The sequence below is a fragment of the Canis lupus genome, chromosome 1, assembly GCF_011100685.1.
Source record: "Canis lupus familiaris isolate Mischka breed German Shepherd chromosome 1, alternate assembly UU_Cfam_GSD_1.0, whole genome shotgun sequence".
NCBI lineage: Eukaryota > Metazoa > Chordata > Mammalia > Carnivora > Canidae > Canis > Canis lupus.
Window position 1 is genome coordinate 105,079,935 of NC_049222.1, and position 23,496 is coordinate 105,103,430.

Below are 23,496 nucleotides of genomic sequence, written 5' to 3' on the forward strand. Positions count from 1 at the left end.
TATTGTGTCACATAAGGTGATGCAGCTTTTCTCAACATTTCTGTGATATGTTTTAGAGATGTTTCAGTAGTAGTAAAAATGGAATTAGGACAAATCTTAAAATATCCATCTAAGTATTTTCTATTGAACACATAGAAGTCATTTTTAATTTCTTCTATATAAAGAATGTTGTGATTCATATTTCAGACACATTTGTATATATTTCTTTGTTAAACCTTTTTTTATTTGAGAGAGCACATGCGGAGGGAGAGAGAAAGGGAGCAATGGGCTCCCCACTGACCAGAGAGCGAGACTTGGGACTCAATCCCAGGACCCTGGGATCATGACCTGAGCTGAAGGCAGATAGATGCTTAACTCTCTGAGCCACCCTGGTGCCCCTATTTATTTCTATGAGTAGTAGAATGTGAACTATAATTACTACTTCACAGGTAAATGAATTGAAAATTTTTACACATACTGGACAGCTCTTCCCTAAAGTTGCACTTATGTCCTATTTTATTCATAGTTTTTTTTTTTCCTCCTGGCTTCATCAGTACTCTTTATTTTTTTTATTTTTTTTTAATTTTTATTTATTATGATAGTCTCACAGAGAGAGAGAGAGAGAGAGAGAGAGAGAGGCAGAGACACAGGCAGAGGGAGAAGCAGGCTCCATGCACCGGGAGCCTGACGTGGGACTCGATCCCGGGTCTCCAGGATCGCGCCCTGGGCCAAAGGCAGGCGCCACACCGCTGCGCCACCCAGGGATCCCCATCAGTACTCTTTATTACCATTTATTTTTATCTCATCTATCATAAGGCTAAAAGTGGTATCCATGTATTTATTTGTACTCCACCTCTAGCTGTGAAATCTGATCAATTTTCATTCTTGAATATTTAAGTTATTTTATCAATTAGCTTCTCCTATACTTAGAAAAATGAGGTTCAATTGCAGAGGTATTCTGTCTTTTAATCCTATTTAATAATTGAAATATTTTCTCTTTGGCTAACACTAATTATTTACCTATAATACCTAAAAAATAATGTATATGCTCTTGATTCTATTGTTAAATGTATACATACCATAATTCTGATTTTGCAGCTAGGCACTAGTCCATGCTTGAAAATGCTGTATATTCTTATACACTTAGTCAACATATTCTAAGATTATGTTTAACTTCGGACGCCTGGGTGGCTCAGGGGTCGGGCATATCTGCCATTGGCTCAGGGCATGATCCTGGAGTTCTGGGGATCAGGTCCACATCAGGCTCTCTGCATGGAACCTGCTTCTCTTCCCTTTTCCTTTGTCTCTGCTTCTGTGTGTCTCTTGTGAATAAATAAAATCTTAAAAAAAAAAAAAAAGATTATGTTGAACTCTTTTTAGAAATTTGTCTTTTTCCATTTTAGTGAGTTTATATTAAAGTTCTATGAAAATAAACCCACACTACCTACTAGGCAGTCTGTTCTGGAGAACATAATTAGCTGTACATTTCAAAGGTGCTTCTTCCTTTTGACCTAAGTCTGTCTCCAGATGCTCTGCAGATTGTCCAGCTTCAGCATCAGCTATTTCCCAGGTCTCTAGATTGATGGCCTTCTTTGCAGCCTTCTCTTGCCAGCTCTCTCAATTGATTTAGTCAATTCATTAAAGAAACCTTTCACTCTCTATGTAGATATATAGAGAAATAGAGATCTATTTCTCTTTATGATAAGCTTATATCTATTTCTGTAGCTATAGGTCTATAGAAACATATTAAAAGTACAAAAAGAGATAGATATGAATTCTATTGATTCTGTTTCTTTGCAGAAACCCATGCATATTTTAGCATCTCTACTTTCTTCATCCAATTTTGAAGTGCTGAATTTCAACTCCTATTAATAATTATATATGTGTAATTTGACAAAACCTCCTACCCATGTGCTTCCTTTCAAAAATTTTTGCATTACTACAAAATTGAAAACACAGAAGACACTTAAATCCTAAATTCCATTTGAAATCCTACACATATATGTGCCTTTTTTTTTTTTTAAGATTTTATTCATTCATGAGAGACACAGAGAGAGGCAGACACAGGCAGAGCATGAAGCAGGCTCCCTGAAGGAAGCCCAATGTGGGAACTCGATCCTGGGACTCCAGGATCACGCCCTGGGCTGAAGGCAGGCACCAAACAGCTGACCACCGAGGTATCCCGTATATGTGTTTAATAGCTGAATTTATAGTCTTGAGATGTTATACTACTAGGTCTTCTCATACGGGCATTTATTTGGGGTTCTTTTAAAACAGATTTGCATACAATTTACATGCTGTATTATTCACCTATTTAAAATGTACAAACGGTAGGTCTTTAACTGATTCTACACATAGGTGCAGGCAAACCATAGTCAAATCACACGTAATCACATCTTAAAGAAAACTCATTCTTTAGCTATCACCATCCCCAACCTTTTATTCGTATGCCTAAGCAACCACTAATATTGTTTCCCAGTCTCATTGAGATATAATCAACATAAAACATTATATTAGTTTCAGATACATGCTTCATATAAGTATATATATATATTTTTTTATTTTTTATTTTTTTTATTTTTTTTTATTTTTTTATTTTTTTTTAAATTTTTATTTATTTATGGTAGTCACAGAGAGAGAGAGAGAGAGGCAGAGACATAGGCAGAGGGAGAAGCAGGCTCCATGCACCGGGAGCCCGATGTGGGATTCGATCCCGGGTCTCCAGGATCGCGCCCTGGGCCAAAGGCAGGCGCTAAACCGCTGCGCCACCCAGGGATCCCTATATATATTTTTTTAAAAGATTATTCTATTCATAAGAGTCACAGAAAGAGATAGGCAGAGACATAGGCAGAGGGAGAAGCAGGCTCCATGCAGGTAGCCTGATGTGGGACTCGATCCTGGGACTCCAGGATCACACCCTGGGCCAAAGGCAGGCACTCAACCACTGAGCCACCCAGGCATCCCAGTATATATTATTTTAAAACATAGTTAACATCACTTAGTTAAAATTTTTCACGTGATAAGAATTTTTAAGAGCTATTCAATTAGAAACCTTTAAATGTATTGTTAGAGCATCCATTGTATAAATGCACATTATCTACTCATCTGCCAATGGGCAAGTTATTTCCATATTTTGCCTATCATGAATAAGGTTGCAACTTGCTTATTTTTCACGTATTTGTGAATTTTCTAGTTTTGTTCTTGAAACTGACTTCTAGTTTCATGCCAAAGTGGCTTGGAAAAGATGCTTGGTATGATTTCAATCATATATTAATTAGGACTTGTTTTGTGGCCCAATATAAAATCTATACTTCATGGGCCTGTGAGAAGAATCTGTTTTACTGATGCTGTTGGATGGAATGTTCTGTCTGCTTCTATCATTAAAGTCTGACATCACCTTATTGATTTTGTCTGGATAATCTATCCATTATTGAAGGTACAATATTAAAGTCCCCCCCCGCCCACCTTTTAAAAGATTTTATTTCTTTATTCATGAGAGACACAGAGAGAGAGAGAGAGGCAGAGGGAGAAGCAGGCTCCATGCAGGAGGCCCAGGAAGCCAGATACAAGACTCGATCCTGGGACTCCAGGATCACACCCTGAGCCAAAGGCAGATGCTCAACCGCTGAGCCACCCAGGTGTCCCTTGAAGTCCCCTTCTAATGTATTGCCATCTCTTCCTCTCTTCTTCTCTGTTAATACTTGCTTCATGTGTTATGTACTTTCATGTTGGGTACATAGATAATCATAAGGTTATATCCATTTGTTCAACTGACCCCTTTATTTTTTTATTTTTATTTTTTTAGGAAAAGCAGGTCATATTTAATTGAAAAACTATAAAAGATTGCTATAGATCTATCAGTCAAACTTAGGTTGTTTAGGGCAGCCCGGGTGGCTCAGTGGCTTAGTGACACCTTCAGTTCCGGGTGTGGTCCTGAAGACCCGGGATCAAGTCCCACGTCAGGTTCCCTACAGGGAGCCTATTTCTCCCTCTTCCTATGTCTCTGCCTTCTCTCTGTTGTCTCTCAAGAATAAATAAAATCTTTAAAAATATATATTTTCTTCATATATTCATGTTGTATTGTCCTTAATGTTCCATGGAAAATTAGGTATGATGAATCCCACTTAAGGAAGAAGAGCATCTCATATCGTTGATGCAACAACAATCACTTACATATAGTTTCACAAACCCACTAGGAATAAAAGAATTTTCTGAGGAGTTGACTGTAGAAACACATTAATATTTGCAAAAGTCACAAATCTCATATAGGCTTAATGAAAACAAAAACACATTGAAATTATACCCATGCAAAAATCCATCCCTTCTCTTTTTTTTTCATCCCTTCTCTCTTTTGAAGCATAATTGCATATACATGATCTAACTGACTAACTTTATATTAGTCCCTTTTTGATGTGATGTCTGAATAGAGTGACAGATAAACTGCTTTGTACTATGAATTGTGACATTTATTGACATTTTATGTTCAATTAAATACATTTCTAATTATTTTTACCTTTCAAGTTACTTTTCTTCTCTGAACTGTGAGGTTTCCTAAGGTGTAACATACTCTCCTCCTTCATTATGTTGCTACACTTTGAACCAAGATTGTGTTTTGGGATACTGAGTAAGGATTGGATTCCAGTTAAAGATTTGGCCACTTTCTTCCCATTTCAATTTTGTTTTTGTATGATAACTATAATATGGAGCAAGTTATGACTTCCAGCTAGAGGTTTGCCACATTCATTCGATTTTGTATCATTTTTCCTCAGTATGAACTCAGTGATGCTGAGTGAGGGTTGAACATCCTGAAACCTTTACCACATTCTTTAGTTATAATATTTCTCTAGTATGAATTCTGTAATGATGAGAGAGGCTTGAGAACTATGAAAGGGCTTGCCAATGTTTATATTTATAATCACTTCCACTATCCATTCTCTGATAAGGAATAAAAGTGTAACATTGCTTAAGGGTCTTGCCACATTCTTTACACATGTATTAGTTACTCTCCAATATGAATGCTCTGATGTAGAGTTAGGGTTCAACAGGTCTTAAAAATTCTCTCACTGTCTTATATTTGTAAGAACTGCTCAAGTATGAACTCTGTGATGTCGAATGAAGCTTGATTGATGGATAAAGGCCTTCCCACATTCTTTACATTTATAAGGTTTCTCTCCAGTATGAGTTTTGTGATGTCGAGTAAGGTGTGCGTGCTGCTTAAAGGCCATAGAACATACCTTACATTTATAAGGTTTCTCTCCAGTATGAATTCTCTGATGTCCAATAAGGCTTGAGTGGTGGTTAAAGAATTTACCACATTCTTTACAATTATAAGGTCTCTCTCCAGTATGAATTTTGTGATGCTGAGTAAGGTTTGATTGCTGATAAAAAGCCTTGCCGCATTGTTTACATTGGTAAAGTTTCTCTCCAGTATGAATTCTGAGATGTTGACTAAAGCTTGATTGATGGAGAAAGGCCTTGCCACATTCTTTACATTCATAAGGTTTCTCTCCAGTGTGAATTTTGTGATGGTGAATAAAGCTTGATAGATAGATATATGCTTTGCCACATTCCTTACATTTATAATGTTTTTCTCCAGTATGAATTCTGTGATGTTGAGTAAAGCTTGACTGGTGGTTGTAGGTCTTGCCACATTCTTTACATTTATAAGGTTTCTCTCCAGTATGAATTCTGTGATGTTTACTAAGGTTTAAGTGGTGGTTAAAAGCTTTGCCACATTCCTCACATTTATAAGGTTTCTCTTTAGTATGAATTCTGTGATGTTGAGTAAGGCCTGACTGATGGATAAATGCCTTGCCACATTCTTTACATTCATAAGGTTTCTCCCCAGTATGGATTTTGTGATGTTGAGTAAAGTTTGATTTATATATAAAGGCCTTGCCACATTCCTTACATTCATAAGACTTCTCTCTAGTATGAAATCTGTGATGTTGAGTAAGGCCTGATGGATGGATAAATGCCTTGCCACATTCTTTACATTTATAAGGTTTCTCTCCTGTATGTAATTTGTGATGTCGAATAAGGTTTGGTTGGTTGTTAAAGGTCTTGCCACATTCTTTACATATATAAGGTTTCTCTCCTGTATGAGTTCTGTGATGTTGAGTAAGTTTAGATTGACAGATAAAGGCTTTGCCACATTCTTTACATTTGTAACGTTTCTCTCTCGTATGAATTCTGTGATGTTGAGTAAGTTTTGATTGACAGATAAAGGCTTTGCCACATTGTTTACATTGATAAGGTTTCTCTCCCTTATGAATTGTGTGATGCTGAGTGAGGACTGATTGATGGATAATGGCCTTGCTACGTTCCTGACATTTGTAAGGTTTCTCTCTACTACACACTGTCTTATGTATGCGTATTCTTGATGACTGACTCAACAGGTTCCCAAGTTTAGTGTATGTGCATGGGTTTTTTCTCCCATGAATTGTCTGATGATCACCAACACCGGTGGAGTGGTTAAGATCATTTTCACAATCATTATATTTATAAGGATTCTCTCTCCTATGCATACTGTTATATACAAGGTTGGCTCTTTGATGAAAGACGTCCCCCCATGTATTACATTCAGAATGGGTCTCTGGAGAATGAGTCCTCAGATGTTTATCAACATTTGAGCCTTGATTACATTTTTCCTCAGATTCACTGCCTTGAGCAAGTCTGTCTTCACTGAAAATGGTCTGGTAATTTTGTAGGGTTGAGTCCTTGGTGAAGGACCTCTCAAACTGAAGCCACCTAGCAGTTGCTTCTTCATCTATAAATCTCTGATGTTTAGACATATTTGACTGAAAGGTCGGTCTAATCCTATTTTCCAGATTGTTCAAATTATTATCTTCAGCATGGTAACTTTCTAGATTTTCTACATTATCTTTCCATAAATATGTATCTTTGAATATTTGATTTGAGCTGTTGCCTACAGAAACACTCTGCTTTATAGAACTAGTGGCCTTAAAAAGAAAGGTTTTACACAATGTTTTATATCCTTCACCATGTGGGGCAGTGAGATTCTTATTATGGGCAGTAGCCTCAATTTGGATATATCCTTTATGATCATTGTCCCAGTCTATCATTAAGTGTAACTTCTCAAGGATACTATGTTTATATGGACCCACTGACACATTTGGAAATGAAGCTTCTTTGCACAGCTCTGACAGGAAGCTTGGGGTGTCATGTGAAGATACAGCTGAAAAATATTGAATAACAGAAAAGGCAAGTCATTCCACTTACTACTTTCAGAAGAAAATACTGATGACATCTATATACAGCCATCAAATCAGTCAGAGAATATCAGCAAGATGGTTGAGGAGTCCTCAGGACTTCATCCCTCCATGGACACATAAACTTGTACACAACATACTGACCACATAGCTTAACAGTTAATTCCATAGTGTGACACAAACCACTTTCCTGTAGCTCAAGTAATCATGAAAAGTACCATAGGAGCCCAAAATCAGCAGAGGGAAGGAATTTTTTTAAAAACTATTTTACTTATTTGAGAGAGAGACAGACAGACAGAGAGAGAGAGAGAGAATGAGCAAGGGGAAGGCCAAAGGAGAGGGGCAAGCAGACTCCCTGCTCAGCAGGGAGCATGACACAAGATTTAAACCCAGGACCTCGAGATCATGACCTGAGCTGAACTCAAACACTTAACTGACTGGGCAATCCTGTCACTCTGTGGAAGAAAGGAAACTTAAACATAAAACAGAAATGAATAAAATGGGATTTAGGAAAATATCAACAATACGAGGATTTGGTTTTCAGAAAAAATAAAAATAAAAGTTGATGGACATAGAACTAAAGTAAGAATGAAAGAGGAAACCAACTAAAATAGGAAGAAATGGTATAACCAATACTACAGAAATGAAAATAATTAAAAGAGGCAATGATACATATATATGCCAAGGAATAAATACCATTGAATGGATATAAATACCCAAAAAGGGGGCAGCCCGGTGGCTCAACGGTTCAGTGCCTCCTTTGGCCCAGGGCCTGATCCTGGAGACCCAGGATCCAGTCCCATGTCGGGCTCCCTGCATTGAGCCTGCTTCTCCCTCTGCCTGTTGTCTCTGCCTCTCTCTCTCTCTCTCTCTCTCTCTTTGTTTCTCATGAATAATTAAATAAAATCTTAAAAAAAAAAAAAAAGATCTAACTTACCTGGACTCCATCATGAAGCAATTTCTAAAACAATCTCAACTGATCTACGCCTACTAAGTAAATTGACAAAGTAATTTTAAAAAACCTCCGAACAAGGAAAAATCCTATGCCAGATGAATTCACGGGATAATTCATACAAATATATAATGAGAAAGTACTTCAAATATCCTCAAATATTTGCAAGGAGTAAAGAGAAGGGAGAAAATGACAACACTCTCTGGGACACCAGCATTAGCAGGTTATCAAAGCCATAGGAGAAACTACAAGTAAAGAAATCTACAAACTACTATCTGTGAGGAATATTCATGCAAAGTCCACAATGAAATAATGCAAACGGAATCAAAAGCACACTTTACCATTTTACAACATGATCAAGTGAGAATTCTTCCTGGAATTCAATACTATCAATTTGAGACTGCACATTAACAGGAAGAGGATCATAATAACTAACCGGACACTTTGAAGAGATTATACAGAGATTTTACTCCATAGTAAAAGGAAGTAACTACAACAAAGCAAATAAAACCAAGAGTTGGTTATTCTCCTTCCAACCAGAAGCCTACTGTGAAAATGACATAAACTACCAAATTTTGGAAAGTATGTAGATAAGCCAGAAATCCCATGTGCTGCGATGTGTGTGAAAAGTGGTATAAAGATTGTGGGATGGAGTTTCATAGTGTCTGTTAAAGCTGAATAAACCTATTTACCAACAATTCACTCCCATACACACACACACACACACACACACACACACACACACACACACACACAGAGGCAGCAGATATATCTACATTTTTCACACTTAAAGACAAATTATAGATTTTACATGCCAGTAATAGTCATGACAGTCATAGACTGAGAACCATTCACTTGCATATTAATACTAGAACGATGCAGTCAGTTGATATTCACATGATGGAACTGGATCCATCCAACTCTAATGAATGGTGCACAACAACATGCAGTGATACATAAATTTACAGGCAAGAGACAGAAAGGAAAAAAATGCCAATTACAAAAGAGTTCCCGTCACCTGATTACATTCACGTAAAGTACAAAAACGAGGACAGGCACCTATTCCTTACGTGTTAAAGGAGTGTTGAGCTTTTGGGAAAATTACTAAGGACCTCAAGGGGAATTTTAGAGGACAAACAAAATAAAGTTTCTTGAGCTCAATGGATTATAGAGATGGGATTCGGTTGTGAAATCCCACTGAACTGTTCACCTACGATCTCCACATGTGACTTTACTTTTAAAAAATGTCCAAGAATAAGAGATGTATATTAAAAGATCAGTGTCAGGGCACCTGGGTGGCTCAGTGGGTTAAGCATCTGCCTTTGGCAGAAGTCATGATCTCAGGGCCCCAGGATCCTTGCTCAGCAGCAGGGAGTCTGCTTCTCCCTCTCCCTCTACTCTGTTCTCTCTCTTTCTCTCTCTAATAAATAAAGTCTTTAATCAAACAAACAAACAAACAAATACACAAATAAAAGTGTCATAATGTATGCTGACAAGTTGAAATTAAAGTTAGGAAGGAACTTCCCACTGTGACTAAATTTTCATGGCATGCATGAATTTATAGCTAAAGCAATATGGTACTGAGTATACAATATTCACAAAAAAAGAAGGAAATATAGAATTATTTTCTTAAAATTCATATAGGAAAACACAAAAAAATTAAGCGGATAGAGTGTAAAGTAAAAACACGGTAATTCCAAACCCCAACATCTCCATTAGAATATTAAACATATATAAACTAAATGTTCCTGGTAACACTAAACTTTGCTTGAATATATTCCGTTGGAATTTTCCTAGAGTTGTAACTGAAACGTGAGGATGAAATTGGAAAAAAAACTAAACAAAAAACAAAACCGTGTGTGATAACCAATTAAACAAGCTGCATGGCAAAAATAAATATGATGTCGAATAATTTTTAACACTGAAGGAGTCTGTCACTCTTCTTCATAATGTTGTTAAGTATCTAAATGTACTCCATTCTATCTCATCAATAACACATAATCAGTGTGTGCATATTTATATACACATATAAACATATACACACATACATACATGTATGTAGCAAGACATTCATTGTTACCTCACGAGATATAAAAGTATTCATCACAGAGGGTTGACATCATAAAGATGGTGACATAGGTAGATCCCACTTCTGTACTTCTCATAATAAGCTCAACTAGCAACTATACACATAAGACATCACTGGGCAATTCTCAGGACTCAGGGGTGATGCTGAACACCCCCTGGACTACAAAGATCAATAGGGACAGCATCAGAAGGTTAAGTGGAGTCGTTTCCCTATGACCACAGTACACTTCTCCATGGGCCAGCACAGTGCCCCACCGTGGGGGACCACCTAGAACTAGGGTTCTTCTCCCAAGAAGAAAAGAGCCCAGAGTAGGTCAATGACACCGTGGGCATTGTGCCTTGGGGAGGATGGCTTTTCCTGAATGAGTCATTATCCTTCAGTGGAACCACTTTAAAATGTGAGTATAACATGATACCCAACTTTATTTTATCAGTTTTGACAACTGATAAAAATCCTCTTTCCACTCAGATCAGGAAGGGTGTTAAGGACTGCATGGGCTGTGAAACCACATAGGGATATCAAGACTAAAAACTGGGTGGGCCATTTGAAGCATCCATGACTGGTGACCTGCTCCTAAGATATGCAGTGCTTTGCACACAGTCAAGAACACAGGACTAGATTGATCATGGGGCTGAGTGGAAGTGAGGGAGGGAGGTTGTGCCAGCCGTGGGTCACCATCCCTGGAATGTCAAACATGTATAGTGAAGCAGATCTATGTGGGGGTTATATACCTGGGATATCAGTGTTTCTTCTTCTGCCTATTAGTATCCAAAAGCCTTCTTCATCATCAACATCGACTCTGCCAGATGACACCTTAAACCTATGCCCAAAATGTTTAATCATCCATATCCTCTCTCCACCCACTCCCACATCTGCACCTGGAAAGGTATAGTTATCTATGTCACCCAATAGCAGCTAGGTCTGAGGACCACCAGGGAATTCATTAACTCATGTGGAATGGATCTGACTGCCTTGAATCCCAGAAAATCACCACATTCCTCAAGTCCCCATCTCTGTCATTTTATTCATCACTAGAAGCTACTTAAGACATTGCAGTGACCAAAGAGAGCTCCCGACCAGAACTTCCCCACCTTTCAAGAGTTGTCCAGGATCACCTGGTTGGTATGGTCGTCTGGGCATCTGCCTTGATCCCAGAATCATGGGATCGAGCCCCACACTGAGCTCCCCACTCATTGAGGAGTCTGCTTCTCCTTCTCCCTCTGCCCCTCCCCCGACTCCTGCAAGCTCTTGCATGCTCTCTCTGTGTCCCTTTCTCATATAAATGAAATCCCTTGGGAAGCCCGGGTGGCTCAGCGGTTTGGCGCCGCCTTCGGCCCAGGGCCTGATCCTGGAGACCCGGGTCCGAGTCTCCCTGCATGGAGCCTGCTTCTCCCTCTGCCTGTGTCTCTGCCTCTCTCTGTGTCTCTCATGAATAAATAAATAAAACCTTGAAAAAAAAATAAATGAAATCCCTTAAATTGTTCATACTTGCTTTCACTAAGCCTTCTCTCCCTCTCGAAGGATACCGTTAGCATGTCTTATCTGTCCTCACAACTCTTGGTACCAAATGCCTGAAGTAGTCCTGTGGCCCACTGATGTGCTTCCCGGTCTACCAAGGAAGTGGTGACAGCATAGTATTTAAATCTCAGATATGGCCTCAAATGATCCAGTTACCAACCATTTCCGACTCAATTAAAAAAAGTAAAGCTCCTCCTAAGAACCTACAACAGCCTGTGTGGCTTATGTGGGAGGGAGAGAGCAGTGACAATGGGGTCTCCATAACATACAAAAGGAGGACAGCTGTGATGCCACACACTATAAAGGAGAGGAAGACATGGAAAAACTGGGAATGATTTGGAAACAAAACAAGTAAAATTTGTCTTTCTAAATTTACAGTCAGTAGTGCAGACTTGGACAGGCAGTCTCTCCCCCCCATGAAGAATTCATGTCGGTTCTTTAGCCTAGATATTTTTCATCTCGCCTTGGGCTGCATCATCACTCCCAATAAAATATTGTCTTCTTATGTTTAGAACATCTACCACACCCCGAGCATTGTCCCAACTTGGTCTCTTCAAATGAATGTTAAAACATCCCATGACTCATGAAGTCTCCACGTCTTCACGTAAATCAAACTGTTATACGAAAGTGACTAACTTGGATGATGTCACTTCCAAGAAGGGAAAAGAATAGTAAATAAAGAAATCGCACTTAGCGTTCTTCTCCAATTAAGAAGGAAGAAATGAAATGTAGCAATTAAACTACATGGAATTGAATATGCTCAGTGAGAAATTACTCCCACATTCGGATGAATTTTTGAACACCATGTCATTTCATGCAAACCATTCTTAAAATCCCTAAGACATACAAGCAACAGTTCCTGAACATTCAAAACAAGGAAAACAGAGTAGATCCTACATGAGTAATAGGTAAGTAGATGAGACACAATTTGCCCGGAGAGATTTTCAAACCAAGGCATACGAAATTTAGGAGAAATAAATTCAACGCAACGTATAGAAAATTATTCCCATCAGGAATCTAGTAAACATTTTTGTTTACTAGGAAATCATGAAGTTTGAAAATAACCTTCTTTGCCCCAATATTCCCTTTCTTTCTGGAGATATAGGTATACCCACACATATACACACAGGTACTTCTTCCTAGTTACTCTACTATTCTGAAATATATCTTGGGATGCCCGGGGGCGGGGGGTTAGTGGTTCAACATCTGCCTTCGACTCAGGGCATGAGCCCAGATTTGCGGGATCGAGTCCCACATCGTGCTTCCTGAGGAGCCTGCTTCTCCTTCTGCCTATGTCTCTGCTTCTGCCTGTCTCTCTGCCTCTCGTGAATAATTTAAAAAAATCTTAAAAAGAAAAAAAAAGAAAAAAGATATATCTTTAGCTTTTTTTTAAACGTTTTTTAAAAAGATTTTATTTATTTATTCATGAGAGACACACAGAGAGAGAGAGAGAGACACAGAGAGAGGCAGAGACACAGGCTCCATGCAGGGAGCCCAATGTGGGACTCGATCCCGGGTCTCCAGGATCAGGCCTTGGGCTGAAGGCAGCGCTAAACCGCTGAGCCGCCTGGGCTGCCCATATCTTTAACTTAATATAACACTTTGCATTCTGTGGATACCAAACCCATAAATGTTGTCTTCTCTATGCTCACCAAAACAACATAAACAAAGAAAAATAGCGATCGAAAATTCTGTAGATATGGCTTGTAATTATATGTGTATTGACTTTGTTCAGTTAACAGTTTTGAAGTAGGACCCCTGGGCATTGGATGATGAGCCAAGGTTCAATAAAAGAAAACAAAGAAAGGGAAATAAAGTTTACTACTCATAGGTACTGGAGGATGTAAATAATATGCCTTGAGAGACAGCATGAAGGGTTCAAGATTGACTGCAGGCAGAGAAAATGACCAAGAAGTGGGGCAGATGCCATGTTTCGAGTCCACGGTTGGAGTGCTTTCGAGTTCCTGGGCTAAATCTAGAATGCAAATCAAACCAAAATGAGTAAGATTAACTGTGCAGGGATCTTCTCTAAGGGGAGCTTATGCTAAATACTGCCAGCAGACAGCTCTTTCACAAACACTATAGAGGAAGTCCTATCAAAAGTTACCTTTACTTGTGACTTGGGGGCCTTTTATCTAGTGTTATTTGCCACTGGGTAGAACTAGGGTCCGTTCAAAGCCCCTGCAGGCAGTGTGATTATACAAAATGCATTCCAACACAGCATTATCAAGAAATCATTTAGCCACACGCTCAATAATACATCTATATCATCCTTATTACAAACATCATCCTGGGGTGCCTGGGTGGCTCAGGTGATTTAGCTTCTGTCTTCAGCTCAGCTCATGATCTCGGGGTCCTGGGATCAAGCCCTACATCGGGTTCCCTGCTTAGCAGGGAGTCTGCTTCTCCCTCTCCCACTGCTGTTCCCCCTGCTTGTGCTCTCTCTCACTCAAATAAATAAATAAAATCTTAAAGGAAAAAAACCCATCATACTGCTTTAGCAGTAGTATAATATAAGGAGGAAAATATACATCACATAAACTTGGGGAAAATAACCTCAAATAGGGACGCCTGGGTGGCTGAGCAGTTGAGCTTCTGCCTTTGCTCAGGGCATCATCCTGGGGTCCTGGGATCAAGGGATGGAGTCCCACATCGAGCTTCCTGCATGGAACCTGCTTCTCCCTCTGCCTAGGTCTCTGCCTGTGTGTGTGTGTGTGTGTGTGTCTCGTGAATAAATGAATAAAATCTTAAAAACAAAATAACCTCAAATTATTTGAGGTTTAAGACCACAGGGAAAAAAGATTATTAGTCATAGCATCCCACTGCTCTAACAAATACAGGTGACTCCTGAATACAGCAGAGGTTCAGTGTGCCAACACCCATGCAGTTGAAAATCCATGTATAATATGGACTCTCTAACACTTAATTTTAATAGCCTCCTGTTGACCAGAAACCTAATCAAAAACAGTCCATTAAAGACGCCACCCAGGGATACACATTTATTATTTTTTTTAGCTTATCTATCTGTCTATCTATCTATCTATCTATCTATCTATCTATCTATCTATTCATTCATGAGAGACACACAGAGAGAGGCAGAGACATGGGCAGAGGGAGAAGCAGGCTCCCCGCAGGGAGCCCGATGTGGGACTCCATCCTGGAACTCAGGGATCATGCCCTGAGCTGAAGGCAGATGCTTAACCGTTGAACCACCCAGGCATCCCTATCCATTTATTTAGAGAGAGAAAGAACATGTGGGAGATTAGCAGGGAGGGCCAGAGGGAGAGGGACAGAAAGATCCCTAGCTGACAGGGCTGAACACTGAGCCTAATATGGAGCTCCATCCCAACTTCCCAGATCATGACCTGAGTTGAACTGAAGAGACAGATGCTTTAAGCAACTCAGCCACCCAGGCACCCTTCTCTTACTTTAATGTAAATGATGACTCTCTGAACACTTACTTCATCATGATTTAGGTCACTCTTCCTCATGACCCACAAACAGCATCTCCATGTGGACTTTCTTCATAAATTGTAAACCATAGTCTCCTTCATCGTGTATGCAAAGTAGGCATGAATGAATTCCCCACCAAATAAGAGCCCCTCATGTCTGTGAGACAGCCACAATCAAATCACCTTGAATGCACCCACGCAATAAAGGCACAACACGAGATGACTTAAGAGTCAAATCAATACTATTTGCCATGCAAAAACTCTCAAATATGGTCAAAAGAAAATAAGACACACTAATACCCCTCCCCAGACATCCATCCTCTCTCGATCCTTTCAGGCATATTAGCAAGTGCAGCTGACCTTTGAATAAGTGGGTTTGAACAGTATGGGTCCACTTACACATAAGTTTTCTTGATACGTACTTCTTGAAGTACTGTAAACATGTTTTCTGTTCATTATGATTTCCTTAACATTTTCTTTTCTCAAGCTTACATTATTATAACAATGCCATAATAGGGATACCTGGGTGGCTCAGCGGTTGAGCCTCTGCCTTTAGCTCAGAGTGTGATCCCGGGTCCAGGAATCGAGTCCCACATCGGGCTCCCTGCAAGGAGCCTGGAGCCTGCTTCCTTCTCTATCAATGTCTCTGCCTCTCTCTCTGGGTCTCTCATGAATAAATAAATAAAATATTAAAAAAAAAAAACAATGCCAGATATAGTACAGAAAACATACTAAGAATGGGATATTGACTGTTCCTGTTCTGGAAGGCTTCTTGTCAACAATAGGCTATTTCCATGGATAAACAGGTATGGTTTTATGTATGGGGAGTCAAAAGTGACGAGCAGATTTTCAACGGTGAAAGAGTTGACACCCCTAATACCTGCATTGTCCAAAGCTAAAATGTAATTAAGTGTTTGAACTTTGGATTTTACTCCATAATAAATATCCTAATTTAGAATCATGTGTGAAATAGACTGATCTTTTGCTTTCTACAGTGAATTCTTTGATTGATTGATTGATTTAAAGATTTTATTTATTTATTCATGAGACACACAGAGAGAGACAGAGACAGAGACACAGGCAGAGGGAGAGGCAGGCTCCATACAGGGAGCCCTACATGGGACTGGATCCCGAGACTCTAGGATCATGCCCCTGGGCCCAAAGCAGGCGCCAAACCGCTGAGCCATCCAGGAATCCCCTCTTATTTATTTTAGATTTCACATTCCCATTACATAGTTAGACAATTATTTACATCTTCAATATTCCATCCTTCATGAAGGCTTCCTTCTTCTGAAGTGTGTATTAAGAACAAAGGTTTTCATCATTCATTACATTTCTAGGGTTTCTATCCAGTATGCTTTCTCCTGTATTGAGTAAGAGTTTGTTCCCTGTGAAGACTTTGCCAACATTCTTGACATTTGTACAGTATCTCAACAGGATGTATTATCTCATGTCGAATAGTTTTCATTATGTATTAAATGTTTTGCCACATTCTTTTTTTTTGTTTTGTTTTGTTTTGTTTTGTTTTGCCACATTCTTTACACTTGTAGGGTTCCTGTCATTAGGCACTGTCTGATGTTCAGAAAGTTGTAGCTTCTGAACAAAGCTTAAAGGCTTTGCGCTTTTTTTTTTTTACATTGGTCAGCCTTCTCACCAGCATGTATTACCTTATGATGGTAAGTTTTGAGTAGTGCTTAAAGGCTTTGCCACAATGTTTACATTTGTAAGATTTCTTCCCATTATGAAATCTCTGCTGTTGACTGAGTTTTGAAGACCAGTTTAAAGGTTTGCCAGAGTTACTACATTTGTAAGTCTTCTCTCCAGTGAGGACACAAGGATGTAAAATAAGATTTGAGCTTTCATAAAAGACTTTCCCACATGTATTACTGTAGACTAGTTATCTGGAAACTGAGTTTCCTGACCCTTGATTATTGTTTCTCCCCAATATATTCCACTGATAACGTTCTGTCTCGAGTATAAACACCTCAGTGATTATGGAAGATAGAAAGGCTTTTAGTGAGGACTCTAAGTGTATAACACATAAAGATAAAAAACGTGGGACACCTGGGTGGCTCAGCGGTTGAGCGCTTGCTTCTGCCCAGGGCGTGATCCTGGGGTCCCGGGATCAAGTACCTCAACAGGCTCCCTACATGGAACGTGCTTCTTTCTCTGCCTGTGTCTCTGCCTCTCTCTGTCTCTCTGTCTCATGAATAAATAAAATCTTAAAAAAAAAAAAAGATAAATAACTTGCTCCAAATTATGTATTATGTGATAACTATTAAACAGTGATGTCTGAATAAAGACCCCCCTCCCCCCTGTTTATCTAAATTAAAGACATTGAAAAAGGATTGATTATGTATTGGTGGAAGAATAATGAACCCTCTGAAAAAGACTTCCCAAATCAGTCACATTTAGAATTTTTTAAAAGATTTTACTTATTCACGAGAGACAGACAGAGAGAGGCAGAGACATAGGCAGAGAGAGAAGCAGGCTCCTCACAGGGAGCCCGATGCGGGACTGGGCCCCGGACTCTGGGATCATGCCCTGAGCCAAAGGAGACTCTCAACCGCTGAGACACCCAGGCGTCCCACATTTAGAATTCTTAGCTTTCTTTCTCCATGTCTAACTTTCAGACATGTCTCAGTGAATGACTGATCCAATCTTATATTTCAAATGGTTTGAATGTTATTTTCAGGATGGATTAGGGGGAGTTTCCAGAATTTGCAAATGTTCTTTCAGAGAACAGGTATGCATGAAAATGGAATTTGGCCCTCGGGTTCAAAGATACCGTTCTGCCAATGTGACTCACGTAAGGTGGGGTTTCCCCCCTAAAGTTTTATATCCTTGACCTCTTCTGGTAGTTGAGATTTCATTACGGGTGATTTTCCTAGTTTGGTTATATCCATCGAAACATCCTTCCTGCTTTTCCCTCCCCCATCCCTTTCCCAGACATTCATTAATTATAAATACTCAGGGCCACAGCTTTTGGATCTTCCTATATAACAATCTTCTTTGCCTGTCTTTGCTAACAAGCCTAGGGTGTTATGGAAAGACACAACTAAAAGATACAAAATAAGTTTTTCCACTTACTAAGCTCACATGCATGTACATTAAAATGCTAATTTGCAAAAGTAATACCTATCATAGGACATCAGCAACTGAGGAATTGGAAACACTTAGGGCTTTGCTCCTCCATGGAGACAAAAAAGGACCAAATTACCTTTTAGAATGCTCCAGAAGCCAATGAGGAGAGCACAGCATCCCCAGGCAAGTACAAATGAAGAAAGGCCATATCAGAGAGACAAAGGAAGTTTTTGACACTTGCTCCTTGCAGCTAGCTGCTCAACCTGTCACTCCATGGCCACATTGTTGAGAAAACTCTTACAAAACAGTGGCCTGTATGTTCAATGATCTGGCTCCATTATAGCTGCCCGAGGAACTTGTTTCTGTCATGCATGACATGGAAAAAAGAGAGAGTGAGAACACCCTCTGGAAGCAGTGTGGTAGCTGCTCAGACAAAAGGCGGGCATTTGTTCAAACAATGGAGAGATAATAGGGCTGAAGGGAAAGAGCCAGGAAGATATCATGAGCTATAAAGCAGTAACTGCCCTTTTGTAACGTGTAAATAACAAAAACTCAGACATGACGTATGCCCAGCATATGTGTGACAGGTGCCAGGATTACTATTATGTGTGTTCTCTAAAAAGAAAGTACATAATCCTGGGCCCAGAAGCTGCTTTTCTATTTCCTTTTTTCTTTTTCTTTTTTCTGTTTTCGTAATTCACAAATGTCAACAGAAGATCACATGACATAAAATAGAAAAATGTCAGGCAGCCCTGGTGGCTTAGTGGTTTAGCACCACCTTCAGCCCCGGGGCCTGATCTTGGAGACCCAGGATCGAGTCCCACGTCGGGCTCCATGTGTGGAGCCTGCTTCTCCCTCGGCCTGTGTCTCTGCCTCTCTCATGAATAAATAAATAAAATCTTAAAAAAAAAAAAAGAAAAGACAAATGTGTTCCAGTCACAGGAACAAAATATATACCCCAAACTGACCCTAGATTAATGAGGAACTATTAATTGGATAACAGAGAATTAACTATGAAGAGAAAACAGGTATGTGACTAAATGATCTCAGAAAACTGTGTGACCAAAATGGAAACAAAAGAGACAAAGTATAACTATCAACCAACCAGGAACTGGGAGCCAAAGAGTACAATCACTGAACTGAAAAATACACTAAGGAAGGATGCCTGGGTGGCTCCCCGGTTGAGCTTCTGTCTTTCACTCAGGTCATGATCCTGAGGTCCAGGATCGAGTGGCACAGTGGGCTCCCTACAGGGAGCTTGCTTCTACCTCTGCCTGTGTCTCTGCCTCTCTCTATGTCTCTCATGAATAAATAAATAAATAAATACAACCTTTAAAAAAAAAATACACTGGGCATCCCAGGTGGCTCAGCGGTTTACGCCACCTTCCAAACAGGGCATAATCCTGGGGACCCCGGATCCAGTCCCATGTCTGTCTTCCTGCATGGAGCCTGCTTCTCCCTCTGCCTCTGTCTGCCTCTCTCTCTCTCTCTCTCTCTCCAAAAAAAAATAAAATAAAATCTTTAAAAAATATAAATAAATAAATAAATAAATAAATAAATACATACATACACTAAGGAATGAGCAACACACTTGCTCAAGCAGAAGAATGAATCAGGCTCTCCAAAGACCCTGTTTTTTGTTTTTTTTTTTAAGATTTTATTCACTTATTTATGAGAGACACAGAGAAAGAGAGAGAGGCAGAGACACAGGCAGGGGGAAAAGCAGGATCCATGCAGGGAGCATGACATGGGACTCGATCCGGGGACTCCAGGATCACACCCCTGGCCACAGGCAGGCACTAAACCACTGAGCCCCCAGGGATCCCCAAGACCCTTTGTTTTAAATCACCTATTAAGAAGACCAAAGAAAAATGTGGAAAAGGACATGGCCTGGGGATCCATGGGACCCCAACAAGTGGGATGATATGTACATTAAGGGGACCCCATAAGGAGAGGAGTGAAAGGGGGCAGAGAGTTTACGTGAAGAGCTAAAGGCTTCTACTTCACACATATGTGGAAAGAGGCAAATTCAACAAGCTCAGTAAACTCAAAGTAGGATAAATGTCAAGACAGAAACACAGTGACACATTACAATTAATCTATCAGAGATGCCCGGGGGGCTTAGCGGTTGAGCGTCTGCCTTTGGCTCAGGGCATGATCCCAGGTCCGGGGAAGGAGTCCCACTCTGGGCTCACTGCGAGGAGCCGGCTTCTCCCTCTGTCTATGTCTCTGCTTCTCTGTGTGTCTCTCATGAATAAATAAATAGAATCTTTAATATATATGCATATACATATGTGTGTATATATATAAAACTCATCCATCAAAAATCAGAAGTGAAAAGAGAATTTTAAACCAACATGACAAAATCTACTCATCTTCTACAAGGGAGCCTCTATAGTATACTACTGAAATTTTCAGTAGACGTTACAACATAAAACTCTGCTCATGTGAATATTTAAAAGGGCACCTGGGTAGCTCAGTCAGTTACCCATCCACCTTCAACTCGGGTAACGATCCCAGCATCCTGGGATAGAACCCCATGTCATGCTCCCTGCTCAGCAGAGAGTCTGCTTCTCTGTCTCCCTCTCCCTCTCCCTCTTCACCTGCTTGTGCGCTCTCAAGTAAACACATAAAATATTTTTAAAAAATATAATAAAATTAGAAATCTACATACTAAACTGAATTAAAGTATGGGATGCCTGGGAGGCTCAACGGTTGAGCATCTGCCTTTGGTCAGGCCGTGATCCGCGGGTCCAGGAATGAAGTCCCACATCGGGCTCTCCACAAGGAGCCTGGTTCACCCTCTGCCTACATCTCTGCCTCTCTCTCTCTCTGTGTGTGTGTGTGTGTGTCTCTCTTATGAATGAATGAATAAATAAATAAATAAATAAATAAATAAATAAATAAATAAATAAATAGGGCAGCCCAGGTGGCTCAGCGATTTGGCGCCACCTTCAGCCCAGAGCACGATCCTGGGTTCCAGGATCGAGTTCCCACGTCGGGCTCCCTGCATGGAGCCTGCTTCTCCCTCTGCCTCTCTCTCTCTATGTCTCATAAATAAATAAAATCTTTAAAATAAATAATAAAAATAAAAATAAAAATAAAAATAAAAATGAAAATAAAAATAAATAAATAGGGATCCCTGGGTGGCGCAGCGGTTTGGCGCCTGCCTTTGGCCCAGGGCGCGATCCCGAAGACCCGGGATCGAATCCCACGTCGGGGTCCCGGTGCATGGAGCCTGCTCTCCCTCTGCCTGTGTCTCTGCCTCTCTCTCTCTCTGTGTGACTATCATAAATAAATAAAAATTTTAAAAAAATTAAAAAAAAATAAATAAAACTTAAAAAATAAATCTTTTAAAAAAAGAATTATTCGAAGTAAAATTATTCTATACGCAAAACATTTTTTCAATATGGGAATTTTACTATCTACTTCACTTCTTACAAAGCACATACATGCCCATGTCATATCAGTACTTTTGATCTAGGGATGCCTGGGTGGCTCAGCAGTTGAGCCCCTGCCTTCAGCTCGGGCATGATCCTGGAGTCCCGGGATCGAGTCTCACATCGGGCTCCCTGCATGGAGCCTGCTTCTCTCTCCCTATGTCTCTGACTCTCTCTCTCTCTCTGTCTGTGTCTCTCATGAATAAATGAATACAACCATAAAAGAATAAAAAATAAAGTGATAGCAAATAAAGGTAGAATAAATAATGTAACTGGCCAAGAACTAGTATGCAAATCTTAAATAATTCAGGCAAGGATCATCAAGGGACTTTATCTGATGAAATCACTGAGTTTCTAATTTTGTCTGATTAAGATTAAAGCCTCCATAACAGTGGAATGCATAAATCAGAAATCATGGGATGTCTGTCTCTAGTGTTCCTGGGATTTCTGCACCAAAACCCGTATGGCCACCACAACTCTGGCACACTTCCCACACGAGGCAAAACAGAACTTAGAAAAGAGTTAGTTAGCATCAAGTTCTTCAGAAACAGGGAGATTTCCCTAAGGTCCTCAAAACGATGGAAAACCTCTCAGATTGTGGAGGCCCTCCCACTCCCATGGGAGTCTCCTGGCCCTCCCTGTGGATGTGATGGACCATAACTGGACCTGAAGGAGAATCCTTAAGAGAATAAAAGAGCATGATAATGTTGCATAATAGATGTCCCTTTGGAAGAGACAGAGAAATAAAACTGGGCTTCCCCAACTGACTTTGATTCAAGGAGAGCTACTGGAACCGCACTTCAGGGTCTATCGTCCTCCTTTAGATTTGGACCTCAACTTCTGTCATCTGCTTCACATATTCCCACCTACCTGGATGGATGGCTACTGTCTTCTTTGTCTTCAGATCCCAAGGTTCCTTCCTTTGCTCCAAAAAGGAGACCAAATCTGGCTTTGATACAATTAGACCTGTTTATTAGAAAAAGGGAATAGAAGTATTGCTGGAGATTCTTTCAATCCACTATTGTGCTCAATAGAGAAGAGAGGCCATTGTAAAATAACAGAAGATGATTTCCAAACACTGTTGACCAACAGCCACTTTAGAACAGGTAGGGTATCAAATATTCACTTCCTGACTTCGACTCCCAAGTACTACTGATATAATAATGAGTAAAAATTGGAGTTTAAATGTGGGCAATAAGGGCAGCCCGTGTGGCTCAGTGGTTTAGCGCCGTCTTCAGCCCAGGGCGTGATCCTGGAGACCTGGGATCGAGTCCCACGTCGGGCTCCCTGCATGGAGCCTGCCTCTCCCTGTGCCTGTGTGAGTCTCTGCCTCTCTCTCTCTCTCTTTGTGTGTCTCTAATAAATAAATAAAAATATTAAAAAAAAACATGTGGGCAATACCACTTTATGCTGCTCAATGTTTAGAATTGCCACTAATCTACAGAAATGATGTTACCCCCTTAAGGAAGGGGAAGCTAAAGCTGAAAAGCGAGTATCATTAAGATTTTTCTCTAAACCTACAACCCCAGGTCGCCCGGGTGGCTCGGCGGTTGAGCATCTGCTTAAGCATCTGCCTTTGGCTCAGGGTGTGGTCCCGGAGTCCTGGGATCAAGTCCCAAGTCAAGATCCTTGCTTCCTCTGCTCCCCCCACCCCGGCATGAATAAATAAAAATTTAAAAAAAAATCCTAAAACCCCAACTTATGTTCCTTACTGCATGGACTGGATTCCAGTCATGCAATGAGGAATCAC

At 40.1% G+C, this 23,496-nt stretch overlaps 1 protein-coding gene across 2 annotated transcripts in view; it reads right to left on the reverse strand.

The window, feature by feature from the left end:
- Window positions 1-4,203: 4,203 nt before the first annotated feature.
- The window catches only part of LOC119875995 (zinc finger protein 708-like), a 45,594-nt gene continuing 26,301 nt past the window's right edge, over window positions 4,204-23,496 (reverse strand). For both annotated transcript variants that reach the window (XM_038527925.1, XM_038527926.1), the window contains 2 exons: window positions 22,617-22,712; window positions 4,204-7,177 (listed from right to left, as the gene is read on the reverse strand). In XM_038527925.1, coding sequence (XP_038383853.1) covers window positions 5,067-7,177; window positions 22,617-22,712 — 2,207 coding nt within the window. In that variant the 3' untranslated portion in view covers window positions 4,204-5,066. The remainder of the gene's footprint in view (window positions 7,178-22,616; window positions 22,713-23,496) is intronic.